At 41.2% G+C, this 20,450-nt stretch overlaps 1 protein-coding gene across 1 annotated transcript; it reads left to right on the plus strand.

Moving 5' to 3' along the window:
* Positions 1-1,770: 1,770 nt before the first annotated feature.
* Positions 1,771-20,238, plus strand: ssh2b (slingshot protein phosphatase 2b). The gene is made up of 15 exons (XM_068600656.1): positions 1,771-1,997; positions 5,683-5,726; positions 11,951-12,063; positions 12,188-12,252; positions 12,344-12,465; positions 12,556-12,621; positions 12,753-12,818; positions 13,001-13,195; positions 13,304-13,397; positions 13,606-13,734; positions 14,098-14,144; positions 14,343-14,489; positions 14,675-14,875; positions 15,861-16,908; positions 17,333-20,238. Exons 1-15 carry the CDS (start codon positions 1,935-1,937, stop codon positions 18,587-18,589), a joined length of 3,657 nt encoding a protein of 1,218 aa, XP_068456757.1. The 5' UTR covers positions 1,771-1,934; the 3' UTR covers positions 18,590-20,238.
* Positions 20,239-20,450: the final 212 nt, after the last annotated feature.

Consider the following 20,450-nt stretch of genomic DNA (forward strand, 5'->3'; position numbering starts at 1 on the left):
GATTATTATACTCTATGTATATTGTACATTGAACCTACATGTTTTTATTTAATGTGTAGAATTATTTTTATATATATATATATATATATATATATATATATATATATATATATATATATATATATATATATATATATAGTTATGTTACTCAAACTGAAGCTTGAATCAATTGTATTTACTTGAGAAGAAAATTATGGAAGAACTGAATTGACATAAATTCCAGTAAATTAAGATTTAATTCACACTCAAGGTAGTATCTATGCATTAAATTGATAGTTTAGATAATGATAAGTAAATTATGCACATACATTGTCTTTGAAGAATAATACAACATATTAATGTATTGTTAAAAGGGGAACTCAACCAACTGTACACATCATGATCTGTTTACTGTTTTTCAGATTACTATTTAGCCTGTAACAGTTGTGTAGTGTTTTTCTGTGTCTCTTCAAAGTCTTCAGAAATGTCATCAGGATTATGTTGGTTTGGACTTATGTTGGACTTTGGACTGAGGATTTACCAGACATAGGGTGGAGAGAGATCAGTTGCTCGATTTTATAGATAACGTAGAATCTAAAGTTTTTGCAGTCTCACCTATAGTGGTCGACCAATATAGGTTTTTCAATGGTCCATGTCGACATGTAGAGAGCAGGTTGGCTGACATAATGCCAATATCATTGTCCTAGTGTTAGTTCACAACCATTGAACCCGTGGCTAACTAGTTCACCTGAAAAAAACTCCCTATGTGACTTCTTTAATGTAAAGATTTAAAAAAAAAAAAAAAAATTAAACAGGGCAGGTTTCAAGTTGTTATTCGGCTGGATCTGGCAATCTCATCTGACAAAAGTGGTTACCCACATCCGCCTTTGTCATACTTCCTCTTAAAAACTGTCTCGTCAACTTTCAGTAGTAGCTTAGCTGGTCAGATAATTTCAATAGCAGAACCAGGATGTGCTTTATGAGCTGTATTTATTTAATTATTACCCTCACAAAAGGACAATGCTCTGTGAAAATAAAGTCATGTAGAACCCCCAAAACTACAGAAGCGCATGGCATTCACTGGATACAAAAAAAAGATCCTTTTTCTTGTAATTACGACATCCTAATCTCGTTATTAAAATATCTTTTTTATCCAGTGAATGCCATGCGCTTCTGTACAAAACCACAACATGTGCAATAGAAAAAGACATGCAAAGTTAATATCTGTTCGAGTCAATAATTTAAGTGAATGAACACAATGGAGTTTATAGAATGTTGTAATAAATTACCTTTTTTGTTAAGAAATATTAACAAAAAGATTCAACATTTCATGTGCAGCCCAATGCTACTTTATCCTGCCAAATTTAAACAAAATTGGGCAGAAACCAGCCAAGTCTGGCAACATTGAGAGGAACTACTAAAAGTGGGCGGAGCAGAATTAAATTAAAGTAAAAGTCAGGGTATTTCGGCCTCTGCTGCTTCACTTTTGATAATTCTTTTGAAAATGTCTCGCAAATCCCCCAACTATATGCAAATAAAATATAAATTTCAAGAGCACCCCTTTAAGACATTATCTGGATGTAATTGTTGTAGGGTGATTGCTTGAAAATGGAGGTCGATATTTACTCATCTTTTAACATAATTCACCACTAAATCAGTGGTTGCAGGCGTTTAGTTTTACTGAGACACTACTATACTCTGTCTGCGTTGTGTATGCCCAGCACACACACGGTTAATCGAGATTGACAAACGAAGGACCGTTGCGCATGCGCAGGTGGCGCTGACTGAGAAAAGAGCCGGGGAGTAGTCAAATAGTCTCCGGTCAGAGAGAAGGATCTAGGAAAACGAGAGTAGACCAAACAACCCGGGCTCAGCTGGGATTTCTCCCTCTCAAATCAATTATGCTCGTCTCGCCGCTGTCGCTTCATCTCTGGTGTCCGCTTCCCGGTCGCTGAATGGCGCTGGTTACCGTGCAGCGTTCACCGACCCCCAGCACCAGCTCCAGCCCCTGCGTCTCGGTAAGAGTCGCCTTTATTGAACCCTCCTCCACGACCGCCGCCACCACCACCAAACGTAGATGTCCTTGCTATCGAAAGCAGCTGTAGGCTCCATTTCCGCTGTCTTTTGGTCGGCTACCCACTATCATAAAGTGCCTTGCCTTTGTACTCCTGCGCATGCGTGAATTTCAGCCGCTCATCATTTCCAGTTACATTATCAGTATTGTAACTCGCTGTTAAACTAACCTGCCATTTATTTACTATGTTTACCAAAGCAGTGCTTTTATCAGTGTCAGCTCGAGAGGAAAGGACGACTTCCTCTTCTGTGTGTGTTTATTGTACTCCACTGTTGACATGGTTCCTGTATGCACATTTCCGCCAGTTCAATGGTCCGAGTGGCGGCTAACGTTGTACTAACGATACTGTCCAAGATGAGAGAGAATCTTTGACCGATAGGGAAATTTGTTATATGTTGCTGTTCGTCAATATAACAGCATATTAAACCGCTCCCCCACGAGCGTTACTGGATTTTATATGCAGAGTTCTATGTCACGCACTTCTGCTCGTAATAAGCGCCTTGTGACCCGCATACACGCGGGTGTTTACTCTTTAATTGTTGTTGTATGTTGTCTGTTTCAGTCCGTCTCATCGCTTAGTCCTTTTCTGTACGTTTTCTCTATAAGTCTGCCTCTCTCTTCCTGTGTGTGTGTGTGTGTGTGTGTGTGTGTGTGTGTGTGTGTGTGTGTGTGTGTGTGTGTGTGTGTGTTTAGTGGCCCGTGCCATTGCAAAACAGAGAAGCAGGTGTTTTTTCGGTTGCTGTTCTCTTTGCTCGTCTTGTGTCTAAAGAAGCAGGGGATCCCAACAGACAACCAGGAAGTAATACACTCTTTTTTCCCATGCAAGCGGTATTTTCTCTCTGTTTCTCACAATTTTACCTACTTTCTGTCAGTTCTGCTCTATGTATTGCTGACAGTGAATCAGTCTGTGTTACATTATGTGAGACAATATCTGCTTTAATTACCATAGGTGGTTAATTAGGCAGTTTTACTCTTAGTATTTTCTATCTGGGTATATTACCAGTAAGATATAGACCAGAAGAGTGGCTGATATGGATATAATCCAGTATTAAGTTGTGTGCATATGGACAATTCCATATTGTGATATAGATATAGGTGTATTTGGAATAAGATGACCAAACTTGAGTGTTTGACAAATCAAATAAGAATACAATGTTGTTGTTAAGCAGTCTTGCTCATTCAATTGAAAGTTTGCATACAGTGGCCCAAAACACCCAAAATATAGTTTCCATGGAATAAGTGAAAACTAAATCTTTAATTGCTGACAACTTCATCTTGCTTCAGCGTGTATTAGCATGTTATTACCCTAACCGACAGTTATACCAGAACAGTTTTGTCCGTTTCCTTTTCTAGTTGGAACCAGTAGAAAATGTACTCCTTTCACCCCCGCTATGTCCTAAATCACAAACTGCAGTCAAGTTATGTTTTTAACCAAGAATGTCAGTCACAAAACAGCTTTGGAGTTCTGTGGCCATGAGAGGAACCCGCTCATCCTTCACACATTCGCACACTTTTGTATTGTGATTAAAACGTTATGTGAATAAGCATAATGACAACTGTCTGGCTTTGTACACAAACATTTTAGGTCATTTTTTTCTGTCATCCAGAGCGACTTAAAATATATACAAGAGTAGATGTAACAAGATTTTTTAGATTTTCAACATCAGTAGAAAGAAATACAGAATCTAAGTAACTCAGTGTTCACTATGGTTTCACCCTTATTGATCATGTATGTTAGAGATGTGAGCCAGGAAGTCTCTCATCACGACGTCCTGTAAAAGTAGGGGAAGGAGATATGCATATGTGTAATTTAGCAAGGTGAGGCAGACTGGGTGGTGAAGGAAGTGAAGCATTTTCTTGTGGAAATATGCTTTCAAGTTGCAACCCGCACACACATACAGTGATAACGCATTGCACAGACATGTCTGGTTTCCTGTGTTCTTCTGTCATGTGATGTGTGTGTGTGTGTGTGTGTGTGTGTGTGTAAAGTCTTTGCAAACTGTTTTTCTTCCACCATCTTTACTTGAACCATATGTTAAACCGGTCCAGCCTCACTGGTGTGTGTCTGTTTCATAATAAGGGTGTTTGGAGAAAAAACACAGTGTACTACACATTTTGCCTTTTCAGGAAGAAGCCTTTACTAGTTTTAACCTGGTGACTGGAGGCAACACAGACTTGTCTCCTGCCCTGAAGATCACGTCCCAACTGGCACATTCAGGCTACACATTTCCATAAGCTTTGGGAAAATCCTCTCACATTTTCATATATGTTAAATTTGTTTTCCCATCTAATCAAAGTTTGGTGGATGTCGGACACAACCGCTAAAACCTCTTCCAGCCTTTTCTCAGTGTTGCCTCAAATAATTATGTAGAGTCATAATATAGAAATCTTTTGGACCCATTGGGTTCAGTGTCTGATACTTTACACGAGGTGTTCAACAATCCACACAATCTGTTTTTAAGTATCTCTTTTGCTATTGAGTCAGAGGGCCCACAATGGAAACCTGCTTTGAATAATGTGGCCGAGAGTGGCTCTGCGACAGAGTCACAAGATCCGGCAGTAAATTCTGCTGGATCCTACTTTCCTACTTTGCTTCAACAAAAACGCGACCAAACCTAACAATTCTATACCGTGTTACACTCACACGGTAAATGAAATACACCAGCAGCCATGCAAGTTCATCTTGTCAATGCTCATCAACCTGTAATCCACTTCTTTCTGTTATGAACCTGGTAATGGTTTTGTAATGTTCAGGCCAGTAAAGCCTACAGTGTAAACATGATAACAACCAGGCCCGGCAAGATAAGTCCCAGGTGTTAATCTGCCACTAATCCTTAGCCCTCTCATTTAGCAAAGCTATACATATTTCACAATGTAATTTGGATTTGTCTCTTATTCCCTCTTCCTTGTTTTTGTATGTGAATGTGTTATTCTCTGACCGGCCACACCTTAAAAACAGGCTGAGGTCATTTTCCTGGAGAGTGCACAGATTGAGTTGAAGCTGAACTCTTCTTTCTCTCCTGTTGCTCTTTGCTCAGTCTATATACTGAATACTGTGTTGTACGCTACTTGCGCTTTTAATGTGTTTTTGTCAATATGTGTGCTTGCTAGTATGTAAATACACGAGCTACCTTTATTTTATTAGAACAGTAAGATTGTATTATTTTTGACATTTTGTTTCACTACTTTTTTTTGCTCAAGTGAAAGCTTATATAATGCTGTTAGACATTTAAATTGTTGTATTATAATCTGTCTAATTTGAAGATGGCCGTTCGCCACAATAGTGATAGCTTTGCTGAGTCTTTTACAGAGCATTATGCAATGTATTAAATTTGGTAAGACCCAAATGATGCTGATCCTAACAGTTATTATTCTCAATCTATAGCCACTTTTAATTTTTTGGACTGCACACAAAATCAGCTATTTACTGCTGAAGCAAAAATAGCTTATAAGATAAATGTTTTCACATTGCTGATAATATCTTTTTTTTTAACATTGTGATGTAAATATAGTGATCTTTTTGATAGTGATATTTTGGTTTTAATGTTGTGTCTATCACCAAGCTCAGTTGTTAAAAGTTCAATATTGTACTACATTTATGCATTATTAAATGTGATTTTCTCTTTTAGGAGTCCGGTAGTGGGGAGGATGACCGCCGCTCTCAGCCGAGGAGGTAAGATATGTCCCCTATGTGACCGCAGTGCAAAAAAAAAAGACATTGTACTGGAATTGCAGTGCCAGGCTGATTGGTTAATGAGACAATGAGCATCTACTGAAGTGTCCAAACAGAGGCCCTATATTGTTGCTGCCCCTGACCTCTGAACATGACACGGTCCAACCTCGACAAAAGGCAAAGAAAGTAGACCTTACGTGAAGAAGCACTTAATGATGAATCACTAAATGTGTCTGACCCTGCAGAACTTCCTTCCCCTACTGATACACTGAGCTGCTGTGCTATTGTGGTCTTACAATCAGCTTCTGTCCCTTGTTGCCTCTGGCATTGAACTGGAGTTGGAATCTGGTTTATCCTGTTTCACTCGACTACATTTGCAACTGGCTTTTAGTCCAACAGCAATTTCCTTCAACTGCCTCTGTGTTTATTTGTTCTGGATACACATGATACCCGTGAATGTAAGTTTAAGTAACACTCTTACTTCCCGCTTTGTTTTATTTGTCCCTTTAATAACAGATGAAATCTTGAAATCCCCTCAGGTTTAAGATAATTAGCTGTGGCTAGCTGTCCAATAGAGGGCAGTAGGCTCCATGTGAGTCAGGTCTGTGTATGTGGGTCAGGGGATCCAGGGGAAGATTGGCCCCTCCCAAAGTCAGAGTGCCTCTGTGTCTGTCTGGACATTGGAGCTCTCTGCCATCCAACTGAGAGAGCTTTCTGTATTTGTGCAGCTGGGAGTGAAATCTATATTCACACAGTGAGGCTGTGTGTATGTGTGTTTGCACAGCGATATGGGATCTGATTTTATTTTCATTTACTGTATTTCGTAAACTAATATTGTTCTAAACGCGCTGCTTCAAAGCTCTTGGAGAATTTGACCATTGAGGCTCCCCTTTCATACAGACATACACATCTGGTACATTTGTATTGATTTTAAGTTGTAACAGCAGGGGTCTTTTATGGCATATGCAACGCCTTGATCGTGTTACTTCTATGAACGTGCCATTTAATGTTTCAAAGGAGAAAATACCTGAATATCAACTTGTCTTGACTTCAGGATAGCTGTGTATATTATACTGTGCTTCAGAGGTTAGGACATATTCTAGTAATTAGTTTGACATCTGAATTGTTGGGTGTTAAGATTAGTTAATTTACATTAATGTTATTGGTATTGCTCTGGGTTGTGGCTCACTCTACTCTCGCGAAAATGTATTTAGAGACATTATCTAATAGGTAACTGCATTCCTACTATGCCACATTTACTTTAGTTAACACCAAAAATGCACAGAAAGTAGAAAAAGAAAAAAAGAAAGTTATCTTTTATTAATCCTCTTACGAAAATTATTCTCTGCATTTTACCCATCCTTGGTTAAGGAGCAGTGGGCTGCCCTGTGAGGCACCCGGGCAGCAGATGTTAAGTGTCTTGCTCAGGGACACTTCAACATGTGAACTATGGGGGGGACTGGGCATCGAACTGGCTACCTTGTGGTAACGGGACGGCCACTCATGTAGCCCCCCCCCCCCCCCCCCAAGTAATAGATTTCAGTTTTGTTTACCTTAGATCATCCAGCTAATTGTATTAGTTGAACAGTTTTTCTAGGGCCAGCACTTGTGTCATGTCTGATAACGTAATCACATATTTATGGTTGAGCAGTTGTGAACAACTAACACAGGATTACACTTCTAAAGTATTGTACATTTCACTTAATATTCACATCGTCTGAGGTGTGTTGGCAAAGAGACAAAAAACAGATTCAATATAAGTGAGCCTGACGACTGAAAGAATGAATTAATGTTCCCATTTGATGACGTCTGTGTTTGTCATGTCTTAGAAGGCAGCAGCTGCTGCAGAGCTCATCTTTGACACAGTAACATTACTTCAGACTGTAATAAGGCTTTAGTGATGCAGGGTGTTTGTCTGCATAAGCAAGCCTGCAGTGCTGCTGATTAAAGTCAGTGACGTCCGCTAAAGCACCAGCGTCAGTGGTGGAACTACAAAGGGGAAATCAGAGAAAGAAAGAGGAATTGATCATGACGTGGCTTAGTTCTTGTCTTATGTAATACACATTGTTTCAGATGCAATATTAGTGCAATCATTTGTCTTAATGCAAAGGATATTATTTTGCTTTCATATTTTTTTTTAATAACAATTCCCATGTGCCTTACAGGTATGTTTTTGTGCCTCTAAAAGTACTCAATAAATTATGTTCACTCATTTTGATGTAACCTAATATATGTTTTCTGGCAGATTGATTAGACTGTAAATAATCATATTGACTTGCTGCCTGAGCATAATTCATACAAGACTCAAATACTTGTAGGATAGCTGCTTATCAATTGTGTGTATTGAAGCTGTTTGTGTGTTTTAAATCCATAGATAAAGAAAAGTACTGAAAAGCTGTTGTATACTGTATTCCCTTTTATGTGAGTTGTAATCACTAAGGTGACTGCCTGTCTGTTTGTATACATGGAGACAGAAGACTAACAGAGACGTGTTCTGCTTGTACGTAACAACAACAACACAAGCCTTCACTGCTATGACCCAGGACTGTTCCTCGCTAGGCTTTTACAACAGATATTTCCTTAATTTATAAGACCAACTAAAGAAAGAGGATAGGGAGATGGAATGGATTTGTTGGGGTCACTGCAAAGAAAGTCAGTCAGAGAAGGAAACTCATGGGAAGAAACGGAAAGCTGAGCACAAACAGTTGAACAGGAAGCGGCGGCGTTGATTGGGCGACTGTTAGATTAAGCAGCACATATGAGTCATTGACAGGTATCTCATGAGTTTAATTAATGTATCTTTAGCCACCTTCAGCACTGAAGGTGCTCAGCACTGAACTCTTGACCTTCCACTGCATATTTCTTGTGTCCTTTTAATGCTTGATGGTATTATTCAAGGTGTGTAACATCATAGAAGAACATCAGCCTCCTTCATCTTCCTACCAAATCACAGCACCGGGCTGATTGATCAAGGGCTGCATATAAATGTACAAAAAACACACGCAGCTCAAACATACTTATGTCATATTACACAGGCCACAGATGGACCAAACACAAAAACACCACTGCAGTTGTGGTTTATCCTGTGATATCAATGGGCAGTCAGGTGTTAGCAACCCCCACTTTGTACATTCATTGAATTAAAACTACAATGGATCTCATCACAGGCCCCCTGATGTCTCTTTTTTTATTTCTCAATCCTTTTTCCATTGTTTTTGTTGTTGTTTTATGGTACATTTAGGTGTCTCTGGTGTCTCCTACTCTGGTGAGAATTTTCCATAAAGGCTACAGACCTCGAGGTCGTGACACAACTTTGCCACAGAAAACAAACTCTGATGTGAACAGTGTGTGGCCCACACTCTCCAGAGGGATGCCCCTCTGTTTATGCTGTATCAGGAGATGCTAAGTTGCTTGGTTTCTGTAGACATAAAAAGATTGACATCAAAGTTTCAGGGATTTATTTTTGCCAAAGCATCAAAATAATTAAAGTACACAATGTTAATATGAATCCCTCTTGACTTCACTGTTCTACACATGCATATGATTATGATCTAATCCTTTTGAGCAACTTCCTGCTGCGTGGTATGTGGTAACACGTTCTCCAAAGAAGAAACATGAGGAACAGTTGAGAAACCTTCAGGAATTGCTGTAAAGCCGTCACGTCAGTATACATTTCGTAACATGAACTACTTGAATGATTTCCAGTAAAACGTTTCCTTTCATATTAGTAGTGTTTTCAAAAGAGTGAATGTAGTTTTTTTTCCTGTGCTAGAGTTGTTTATGTTTTCACGGTGGCCCTAATATTCCCTTGGTATCGGCAGACTGCTGTTTTCACTGATTAGACCACGCGGGGCTCTTCCTCTCCCGCGGCGGTTTTTACCGCAGGCTGCTGCTGACGGATAAAACGGCGTCTCACTGAGCAGGTGTGGAGACACCTGCCCAGCTACGACATGTGCCTAACATGTCTTGCCGCCTCTGAGTATTATAATAACGCGCTTGATCATGTTTTGATGGATATTTCCCCAAATCTTGAACATCTGCTAAAAGCCGAATATCAAAGTGAGACTTCACCAGAGCTTCTGCGTTTTTGTTACAATTAAGTGCAGAGTGACGTCTTCCGCACCACAACGGCGACCTCAATCACTCCAGCCCGCTTCTGTGCGCCGCGCCCCGGCCACCAGAGCAGCAATGCCTTCTGGTGTTCATCAGCCGGCTGCGTCTGCGTGTGCTGCAGGGTTAAGATGAGACCTTATTTCACCGAGTGTTTCCCCCTTCAGGGGGAAGTTTATCAGCTGTATGTTTAAACTTTACCCAGAGCAGCAGGCTCTCTGTGTACAAATAATTAACTATGCATTGCAGCCTTGAGGCTATTTATTCTCATTAGTGAGCTGCCTAATAAAGCCAACTGGAGTGTGATTTAGTCTGTATTATATCAGTAAGTGGTTTGACATTATTCTTCTGACTTGAAGCTTCCTTAAACGGTCCCCTTATGTTCTGTCTTGGCACAGTTTTTTTGGGCACAGTTCATATGCTCATTTACCCAACTTTCTAATGTTTGGTGACTGTAATCTGGCATGTGGTTTTCCCACAATGACTTAAAGGGAAGGATATGACGGCACATCAGCTCGATGGCTGCAGGAAGAGGGTTCCTTTCCTTTGCTCAGTGTGAATGTCTGCCAGATGCTGTACTCTCATCTGCTCGCATGCTCCACCACCCACATTTTTGTTGTTGATGTGACTAAAATGCATCTTCAGGAAGGCACACTGTGTACCTGCTACAGATTGTTCACACATCAGAGGATGTGATTGATATGCCATCCAGGGTCTTTAGAGAACAAAGCCTGGAAATTAACTCTGGCTTTTACTGACTGTGTTTGATCAACCAAGTCAAGCCATAGTGTAGTGACATCTGTCTCGGACCACTGTGTGTGGACTTATACTTGGTGAAAGAGTGAAAACTTCATTGTCATCCTCTGTCCTGGTAGGAGTAAGGATCTTCGAGGAAGGCACACAAGTCGGTGTTTGTTGCTGTTGATCCCTCTGTTGTCCTGAGGAGGGTGTGTGGTGGCTTTTGGGGCTTGACAATGAAGTATCACTGGGGTACATTTGTGCTACGTGCCTCAGATTCAGTTTGATATGATCCTTTTTTTTCACAAATGGTAGAGCCTTTTTTAGTGTGCGTAATATGTGGGCTGTGACTGTGTTCAGATTTTTTTTATACTTAAAATATGTAGATGTCTCAAATGTCTAATTTTAACAACATTTTTCTTACTCAGAAATGTAAGTTGATACTTTTAAAGCTGCTGCTCGGAAGTCACGGGTTGCTTAAGTATTACTTTAGTAATTACTGCTGTCCCTCTCCCCCTTTGTATTCACAGAAGAAGGTGACAGAGTAGGACTTCCTGTTTCTTAGAGTCCCTCCTTAGCCTTGGCCTATATTTATCTTTTTCTTTCAGGATTGAGTGACAAGTATGGAGAGGGTAGCTGGTGTTAGTGTTGCATTCACTCCATTGTTTCATAACACAATGATGTTGGCTTAATGCCAAGGCAAGAAAACGTTGTCAAACATTGGATTTATTGTTGGCATCAGTTATTTTTAGTCCGTTAGATTAATTCTATGTTGAAAGAGCAGTGGCCCCAAGTAACAAAGCCAGAAATGCCAATTTCATGCCAGTTATTTGTTTAGTTATGTGCTATAAAGTACTAAAGTCTCTACAGACAATTACAACTTAATGTCAGTCATAGGTTAAGCTGTAATTGTCTGTAGAGTACACAGATAACAACTAGTCGGTCTGCTGGTTCATGTGAAACAAATATTTATTGAGTTAAACGTCAGACCTGTTTGTTTCTTTTTTCACTGTGACTCGGTGTTCTTGTGTGTTGTATCCCCTGACATTATATGAACATGTCCAGTTAAACCAGTACGTTCTTGGAACCAGCAATGGCCCCAAACCAAAAGCCATTGAGTTCACTAAAATGTAAGATAGAGAAAGGGAGAAAATCCTCACATTTGAGAAGATGTAGCTGGGGAATATTTGAAATTACCACTAATCGTTTCAGAAAAACTTATCCCTTCTTCAGTTGGAGCCGATAGTGTTTGATTGTTGGGTAACTTAACTGTAAAAAAAAAAAAAAAAGAGAAAGAAAAGTCCCTTTCCAGTTTGAATTTACTTTCTATTTACGGTGGTTATCACTGATTTGTTTTTCTCTCATTATCTGTCCAGCATCAGTGAAAGTTTCCTGACAGTTAAAGGAGCTGCTCTCTTCTTACCTCGAGGAAATGGCTCCTCTCCTTCGTCTGTCTCTCGCTTCTCACAGCTGCGAAGCAAACATGCAGGTAACTTAAGAACACTTGACTGTTCGATAGTGCTGTTGGTTTAAACAGAAAAAACTATCATTTATGCATAGCTGCAGATTCTGAGTCTGATCAAAGATGTGTTTTAAAACGTGTGTTTTACCAGGAGACATCCAGCAGCATCTACAAACCATGTTCCCTCTCCTCAGACCAGAGGACAACATCAAACTGGTGGGTACACACACGACAGCGCAGACACAGAATTCCAGCTTGCGATTTCCAATCAGCTGTAAAGACATCAACTGTGTTTTTCCTGCTCCAGGCGGTTCGTTTGGAGAGCATACACACTCAGATCACTCGCTACATGGTGGTGGTCTCAACGAATGGTCGCCAAGACACGGAGGAGAGCGTGGTGCTGGGAATGGATTTCAGTCCTGTAGATAGGTGAGACAGAAACTTACACACGTTTATGAACCTGCCTGTTTGATACTGTGCATAAAGTTGTAACATGGAGGTTTTTTTTTCTCCCCTCAGCTCATGTTCTGTAGGGATGGTTTTGCCCTTATGGAGCGACACATTGATACATCTGGACGGAGATGGGTAAGAAAATATCTATCGAACATGTTTTTAATCACAGAGTAAACACCCTCACACCAGGATGCAAAGATGGCTGATTCTCTTTTTCTTTTTTTAAATATCATCCCTCTCTTGTGTTCTCTTTTTGCTCCCAGGGGTTTTAGTGTGTCAACTGATAACAAAGTGCATGTATTCAAGCCGGTTTCTGTGCAGGCCATGTGGTGAGTCACACTGCAGTAATCACACTACTTGGTAGAAACCAATATCTGTATGTGCCATTTTATTCTTGACAAGCATCCTATGTGTCCCTGGCATTTACTTGAAAGTAAATTCTTCTGTCAAACTCTCGCCTTCATCTCCCATCTCTCAATCTAATTGTTCACCCTCTATTACTTCCCCTCAGGTCGGCCCTACAGTCACTCCATAAAGCAGTCGAGGTGGCTCGTTGTCACAACTACTTCCCAGGCAGCTTGTTCCTCACCTGGGTCAGCTACTATCAAAGCAGGGTCTACTCCGACCAGGCTCGCATCAACGAGTGGAATGCCATGCAGGACGTGCAGTCGCACCGTGCCGATTCGCCCGTGCTCTTCTCTGATGCGTAAGTATCCAGATCATTGGGAATGTGTTTTTTAACTTTTTATTTTCTCCCGTGGCTTAACATTTTTTTCCGAGACAATCTGAGAATAATGATTTGTTGTTTCTGCAGACCTACAGAGAGAGAGCTGACAGAGCGTCAGATCAAAAGCAGTTTGAGGGAGATTATGATGCAGAAAGACCTTGAGAATGTCACCTGCAAAGAGGTGAGTCGGTGATTCAGATGTGGGATTTGAAGATGCTTAAAACAAATTGAGTCCCTTCCAAAAAGGATAAAACAAATTATAAAAAAAAGATTTTCTTTTGTTTCATTTTACTCACCATTTAAATAATAAGAAAGTGTAATATCTTCATTTTTAGGTTTAGATTTGCTGTTTTAAGTTTGTCTCTTCTCTGGTTGGATGTGTTCCGTAGATTCGAACAGAGCTGGAAATGCACATGACCTGCAACCTGCGAGAGTTCAAGGAGTTCATAGACAATGAGATGATTCTCATTCTGGGCCAGATGGACAGTCCTACGGAGATCTTTGATCACGTCTTCTTGGTAGGTGACCTCAAAACAACCTCCAGAGGACCATTGCTGCATCTGGCAATGGTGTACCTCTCATTACATTGAGGTCCACAGGAGGAAAAACTCCCAGAACAGCTGGATCACATATCAAGTATTGAAAGTGTCTTAGTTATTGTTTTAATTATGTATGAACATTTGTTCTTGGTCAGGGTTCCGTATGTGGGGAACACGGCAAAATATGAGATTGTCTTTCTTAATTCAAATGTTGAGGAACTTGAGGTTCTTGATTGGTTTGGCACATTGGATGTCTGGCATGCTTTGTGACAGGATTAAAGCATTATGAAAAGTCACTGGAAGCCTCTGAACTAGTCTGACTATTGCTTTTGTTTCCTAAAGGGATCTGAGTGGAATGCATCCAATATGGAGGAGTTGCAGAAGAGCGGGTAAGCGGGGCAAAAACAACAACAACAACAACAACAACACAAACTGTACTGAAGTCAATAAAGACAAAGTATTATATAAGACCCTCCCAATCATTTTGTTTGAATTACATTTGGTCATTTTTGTCTGTTTTCTTAATAGTCTGCATACCCAGTCATCTTTCTCACATTCCTCTGCTCTTTCCTGTCATTCTCACTCAGGGTTCAGTACATCCTGAACGTAACGAGGGAGATAGACAATTTCTTCCCCGGTGTGTTTGAGTACCACAACATCCGTGTTTACGATGAGGAGGCCACTGACCTGCTTAATTATTGGAATGACACCTACAAGTTTATATCTCGAGCCAAGTGAGTCTCTGATGACTGCACGTTCTCTATTTCTTCTCTGTTCTGCTCCTCTTGTGAGAACAGTGTCTTTTTACATTTTTTTTCTTTAGGAGTTTGCTCTTATTTTTTGTTTGTTTAAGAACTGCCTTTCAGGTCTGTTGACTGTTATACTGATATGTTTGATTGATTTCTAAAATGTACTCCAGGAAAGCCGGAGCCAAGTGCCTGGTGCACTGTAAAATGGGCATAAGTCGCTCTGCAGCCACAGTGATTGCGTACGCCATGAAGGAGTACGGCTGGGATCTGAAAAAAGCCTTTGATTACGTCAAGGAGCGTCGAGCTGTGACCAAACCTAACCCCTCTTTTATGAGACAGCTGGAGGAGTATCAGGGCATACTGCTGGCCAGGTAGCCACATAAACACACACACACACACATGTATATATTGAATGTGAATCTGAAGGTGTAACTGATGCATGTACTGTATTTGCCAAGGCTAAAATGTGACTGAAAGCTAAATCACTATAAACTGCCTAAAGAGGTGCTCAGGACTTAGATGTGTACTTTTAATGCACAACTTTTGGATCTGTACTTGAAACTAGACAAAAAGCTTTTGTATTTGCTCACAATGCAGTAATAGCTATGGCTGAGTTCATAATTCTGCCTTTAGGAACCAGCCTTGTCAGGAATTACAGGTGTGTTGTTGTGTATTTATTTCAGTGCTGTGTGTGATATGTAATGCATTATTTCGATTTTTAAAACCGCTTTTTGTGTTTTATTGTGCCATAAACACAACATTGACATATTGTCACCTGTTCAAGTTGTAATGGCTGACATGTTGTCAAACTGTTTCTTATTTAGACATCCATCAGATGTAGTATTAGTATTAATTTGGATTTGTGTTTCTGGCCACCTCATAAATGTAAATGTATGTAACATTAATTATCTTTTGAACTCTGCTCTGTTCTCCACTAACTGAAGAAAAACATATCTTTACTGTCGCCGTTAAATGTTCCACTAAACTCCTCAGCCTCGTCTGTCTTCCATCCGCTACTGGCAGGTAGCGTTCACTTGGTGTTTTTCACTGAAATTAGCTGATGCTGTAAACAAGGTTGATGAAAGTTTTTCAAGCTGGCAAACCAAAGCAATTAGTGACAAACTTTACAATGACCGTAATCATTTGATGCATTGTTAAGAAACAATATTGATTAGTGCACCTTTTTGTATACATTTCATATCAACATATTTATTTGTGAGACATTAGGCACTATAACCTAAAAATGTGTTAATGTTAATTCGTATGTGCACATTAATATGTTTGCATGAAGAGGAAAGTAGTGATGTGAAAAGATGATTTAAACGTTTTTTTTCTTCTTGTTTGTTGTGCCAACAGCAAGCAGAGGCACAACAAACTGTGGCGTTCTCACTCTGACAGCGACCTGTCTGAGCACCATGAACCACTGTCTAAATCTTACGGCCAACCGCACAGCCTGGGTCGCTCCGACCCCCACAACCAGGCCGGCAGCGCGCCTGGTCCTTCTGTGAGAGAACTGCTGGATTCCCTGGGAACTTCGGCCAAAACTGGCAAAGCAAAGCACTCGACCAGCCAGCCCGATACTGGCATCCACTCCAATCTGCTCAGCTCGGCATCCTTTGAGGGTGTGGCAGCTCTATCGGGCAATACTGAAGCTCGAAGCCGTGAAGCCCCTTTTCATTCTGCTCAAGTCCAAATCAGCCAATTGGACTCCCCTTGTTCCGAGTCAACAGATGTGTCTCTGTTAGCTTCTCCGCTCTCCAACGGCTTATGTGACTCTAAGGAGCAGCCCTCATCGCCTACGGTCTCCCACCCGAGGGCTGCCACTGTGGTGCCTGAACCTCAAAAGACAGGCGTGGTGACTGTTACACAAAGTGTTTGCGTGGACCAGCCTCAGCTGCCTCCGTCCTTTCACCACCTCCCCCTAACCCCTGCTCCATCCCCAACTCTCGTCAACATGGAGGAGGTTATCAAACCGCAGGTGTTGTCCGGCTCTCTACCTGTGATGAAACCAATGCTCGTGTCGTTGCCTGAGCCCTTGACAACAGCAAGCACACAACAGGCTGGACCCCAGTGTTTGTCTGCACCAGTGACTGTTAAAAATACTGACTGTAACCAACACATGTGTGGCTTGTCTTTGGACGGCTTACCAGCACATTCTAGTGATTTTATGAGCTACCCCAGTGCCGTTCCACATGACAACGAGGCGTTGTTCGGCCACAGCCCTGATCACATTAACTTTTTCAGTGCCAGAGAAAAGTTCAAGGGAATGAGTCAAGATGGTAAAACTCACTGTGCTGCAGTGCAGCAGTCGCCCCAACTGAAGAGTTGTAGCAAGGACCAACAGACACTACCTCAGGAGGTCTCCATCAGAGAGGGGAAGGAGGAAGAGGAGGAGAAAAGAAAGGTAAGACTACTGCAAGTAGCAAAACTACTGCACTGTTACATTATTTTCTAAACTTCGGGTCACATAGATTTTTACCAGAGCTTCCCTCAGGCTCTTTATGTTCTGCCAAAGGTCTCATTTTGAGTGTTTGGATTTAAGTGTGTGGATGTTTTGATCTATCTTTTTTTTCATGGTTACACTTGTGTAAAATGTTTTTATTTTTTGTGACATTTGGAAGTGAATTAAACAAACGGCAAGTGAATTTGGTCTCGAATTAATGTCTTGTTGGCTTTTGTGTGTTTTCTTGAGTCCAGGGCGCCCTCTAATGGTGTAACATCAGATTCAATTTTACTTGATTGCCTTTTTTTTTAATATGAATATATTACATGTTTTGTTTGGCCTTTCAACTGAATTATCTTTTACACAATCTCTCTTGTCTTTGTAGGAAATGATCAACCCGGTGCAGGTCACAGGACTGAAGCCTACAGAGCCACAGGGCCCCGAGGGCCAGGAACTGAGGAAGTCGAGGCAGGAAATGGATGATGGAGATGTTTTATCACAGAAGGGAGCTGAGAATGTCGAAGAGGAAGTGAAAAACCAAGAAGAGGAGGATGAGGCGGCTCCTGCTAGTCTGTGCAGCGATTGGACGCGGGGGTCCGTGCGGCGCGTCACGCGACAGCTGGAGCAAAGAATGAAACAGGAGCATGAGACTCCGTCACCTTCCTCATCTCCTCCATCCCTCTCCGGCAGCGCCTCCTGCGCTCAGCGGCGTCCACCCAGTGTCCATGCTGCGACTATGTTGAATCTACAGAACGCATCAGTTGGTCCGCAAGTGTCCGAAGTTAGCACTGTGCAGGGAAATCAGGACGAGGGTGGTAATGTTGCTGATGTGGGTGCCCTAGCAAATAATGACAAAAGCACAAAAGGACTCAAACTCAAGCCTGCTGATATTCCATTGCTCTCTACCTCTTCTCCTTTCCACCGTTATGCCCATTCTCCCTTTGCCTCTGTGAACTTCCTGTGTTTGGAGGGCGTGACAGAGTTGGAGTCAGGCACAGACTGGGACTGCTCCATAGAGGGAACTCACAGTGACATTATCATGAGGGAGACATGGGAGACTTTGTGTGAGCTGGGTGCCTTCCTGCAGCAGGTGAGCATGGACGGAGCCTGCAAGGAAAGAAGTCTGGGCCAGGTCTTCGGCCTCAGTGCTGGAACCACTCAGACTCGAGGTAGCGGCGTCCTAAAGAGGGTCAGAGAGGTGGAAGCGAGGATTCGCCAGGCCGGACTGACCCCTCCGTCCCTGATGAAGCGCTCTGCCTCTCTAGCCAAACTGGGCTGTCTGGAGCTGCTCGCCAATGACCTGAGTGAGTGGGAGCTCAGCCGCACCTCTGTAGCTCCATCCTCAGCACAACTTCTGATCCACACAGCTAGCGACGAGTCCAAGAAGCAACGGGTTCACAACTCTCCCTCCTCAGCCAGCCAGCTCGGGACAGACGTGAAGAGGCTTTCCGAAGCTGAAGAAACTTCACCAGGAGCCTCATTACCATCCAGTCTACAAACAGGAAAACTCACAAACTCTGACCAAGGTTCTCTGCATGTGTCTGGGCTGACACTTATTGCAACAAGGCAGCAATATGGAAGGACTCATCCCCTGCGGCGGCTTAAGAAAAAAACTGCTAGTACCCTTTACCACACAATGTAACCCTCATATTGTGTGTGTGATTGTGTGTGTGTGTGTGTGTGTGTGTGTGTCTGTGTGCGTGTGCGTGTGTGTGTGTGTATCAAGCACACCTGTGAGAATTTGAAATCAAGTGCATAAATGTTGGAGTCATTCAGCAAAACAAACCAATGCCTCTTGCCTTAAAGAATATGTAAAGATGTTTCTGTACATGTTGTCTCTTTCTGTGAAATCCAAGACATGAGATACTTTTCTTAGTGCAGGAACAGTGATAAGGCTATGAAGGGTCCGGTCAATTAAAAATAAACACGTAAATCAAATTGGAAGGAGCGCTGAGTAGTTTAAACCCATTGAGAAGAAATCTATTAAAAAGCAAAAACAATCATCAAAAGTGACTAACGTGTTACTAATGTTAATAAGCCTGAGCCTGCACATATTCCCTCTCCATCATCGCTGGTTTCACCAACATGAACTTGATATTTACTTGATCTCGGTTTGTTCATTGAATCTTTCGACTTGATGTTAGGTGGAATGTAGCCTCCGTTTTCCTCTTCTATTGTGGCCACGCCTCTTCAATCTTTGCCAGTTGAGCTGGGTAGCTGCCAAGAAAATCACAGAGCAGGCACAATCTCACAGGTAAATTAGTCCACTCCACTCAACATCAATTCAACAATCAAACTGACTTTCCAAATCAGCAGATTTGGTTAAACTTAGATTATTTGTCCGAAATACTACTATTAAAGTTACTTCTGCTGTATGGAGACTGATTGTAACCGTAGGTTATGCTAGCAGCAGCTCATATACACTTACAGTTGAACCACACCATAAAGAAAGATGGTTGCAGAGCTGGTGACAGGGAAAGCAACTGAAATGGCTGTAGAATGTTTTGGAAAGACAATGCAAAGAGAAAAGGCATGCTGGGTTTTTATTGTTTGTTTTGACTTCTCAATACCTCAGTGAGTGTGATCCAAATCTGACCTGCATAAACGTCAAGATTCCTGGAATGTCTCAGTCAGAAACAATTTCAACTTCACCACTTGATGAACTGAAGTGAACAGCTCGTCTCCGTCATGTCCGCTCACAGTTCTGAAGCCACTCAAAGTAGACTATGTATGTATGTATGTATGTGTGTGTGTATGCATACATGCATGCATACATGCATGCATGTATGCATACATCACTGTGGGAGAATGCCGAGGGCATTGGGAGTTGAGGGCACAGTGTATACTTGTGATATCTGCTATGTTCACTTTGGGATGTAAAGGTCTATATTGTGAGTGTTAACATTTTAGGATCTGTACATGTTTTTATATCTGGTTTGTGTCGGTGTGTGACTGTGTAGCACAACATTACTATGTGGGTGTGAAATTTAATTTTTTCAAAATTTGTAATAATCGTTATCTATTTTGTACACATTTTAGGAGTGTGCCTGTGACTGGCAAGTGAAGCTTCTCAGCAGTCTTTCAGAAATGTCTGTACAGGGAGGCCTGTCATACATGCACTTTACTCCCTTTTTCTTTTTAATGTGGCTTTTTTAATGTGTGGTTGCTACTTTTGGGGAGCATGCTGAGGTAGTAGCAGCTGTTGGGTATGTGTGTGTGTATTGTCAAAAATGTTTTGTGTGTTTTATTTTAAACTATCAGTGTAAATATTATTTTATATAATGTGCTTCAACTGTGACCATTAAATAATGGAAATGATTGAGTCTGTTTTGCTGTGAGACTGTATACAGATACATTTTTAACCATGTTTTTGGCATTTATCAATTATATTTTTATTTTTTTAGTCTTTAAAAAAAGAATATATATATATATATATATATATATATAAATATATATATATATATATAAATATATATATATATATATATATATATATATATCCA

Source organism: Clinocottus analis, unplaced genomic scaffold (genome assembly GCF_023055335.1).
Source record: "Clinocottus analis isolate CAN_PGR_092001 unplaced genomic scaffold, fCliAna1.0.p SCAF_5, whole genome shotgun sequence".
In the NCBI taxonomy this organism is placed as follows: Eukaryota; Metazoa; Chordata; class Actinopteri; order Perciformes; family Cottidae; genus Clinocottus; species Clinocottus analis.

Excerpts from the sequence above, each read along its gene's own strand:
- ssh2b (XM_068600656.1), top strand. The coding sequence starts at position 1,935 with ATGGCGCTGGTTACCGTGCAGCGTTCACCGACCCCCAGCACCAGCTCC. Across the intron at positions 13,398-13,605 it reads AGAATGTCACCTGCAAAGAG|ATTCGAACAGAGCTGGAAAT; the intron begins GTGAGTCGGTGA and ends TGTGTTCCGTAG. Across the intron at positions 16,909-17,332 it reads AAGAGGAGGAGAAAAGAAAG|GAAATGATCAACCCGGTGCA; the intron begins GTAAGACTACTG and ends TTGTCTTTGTAG.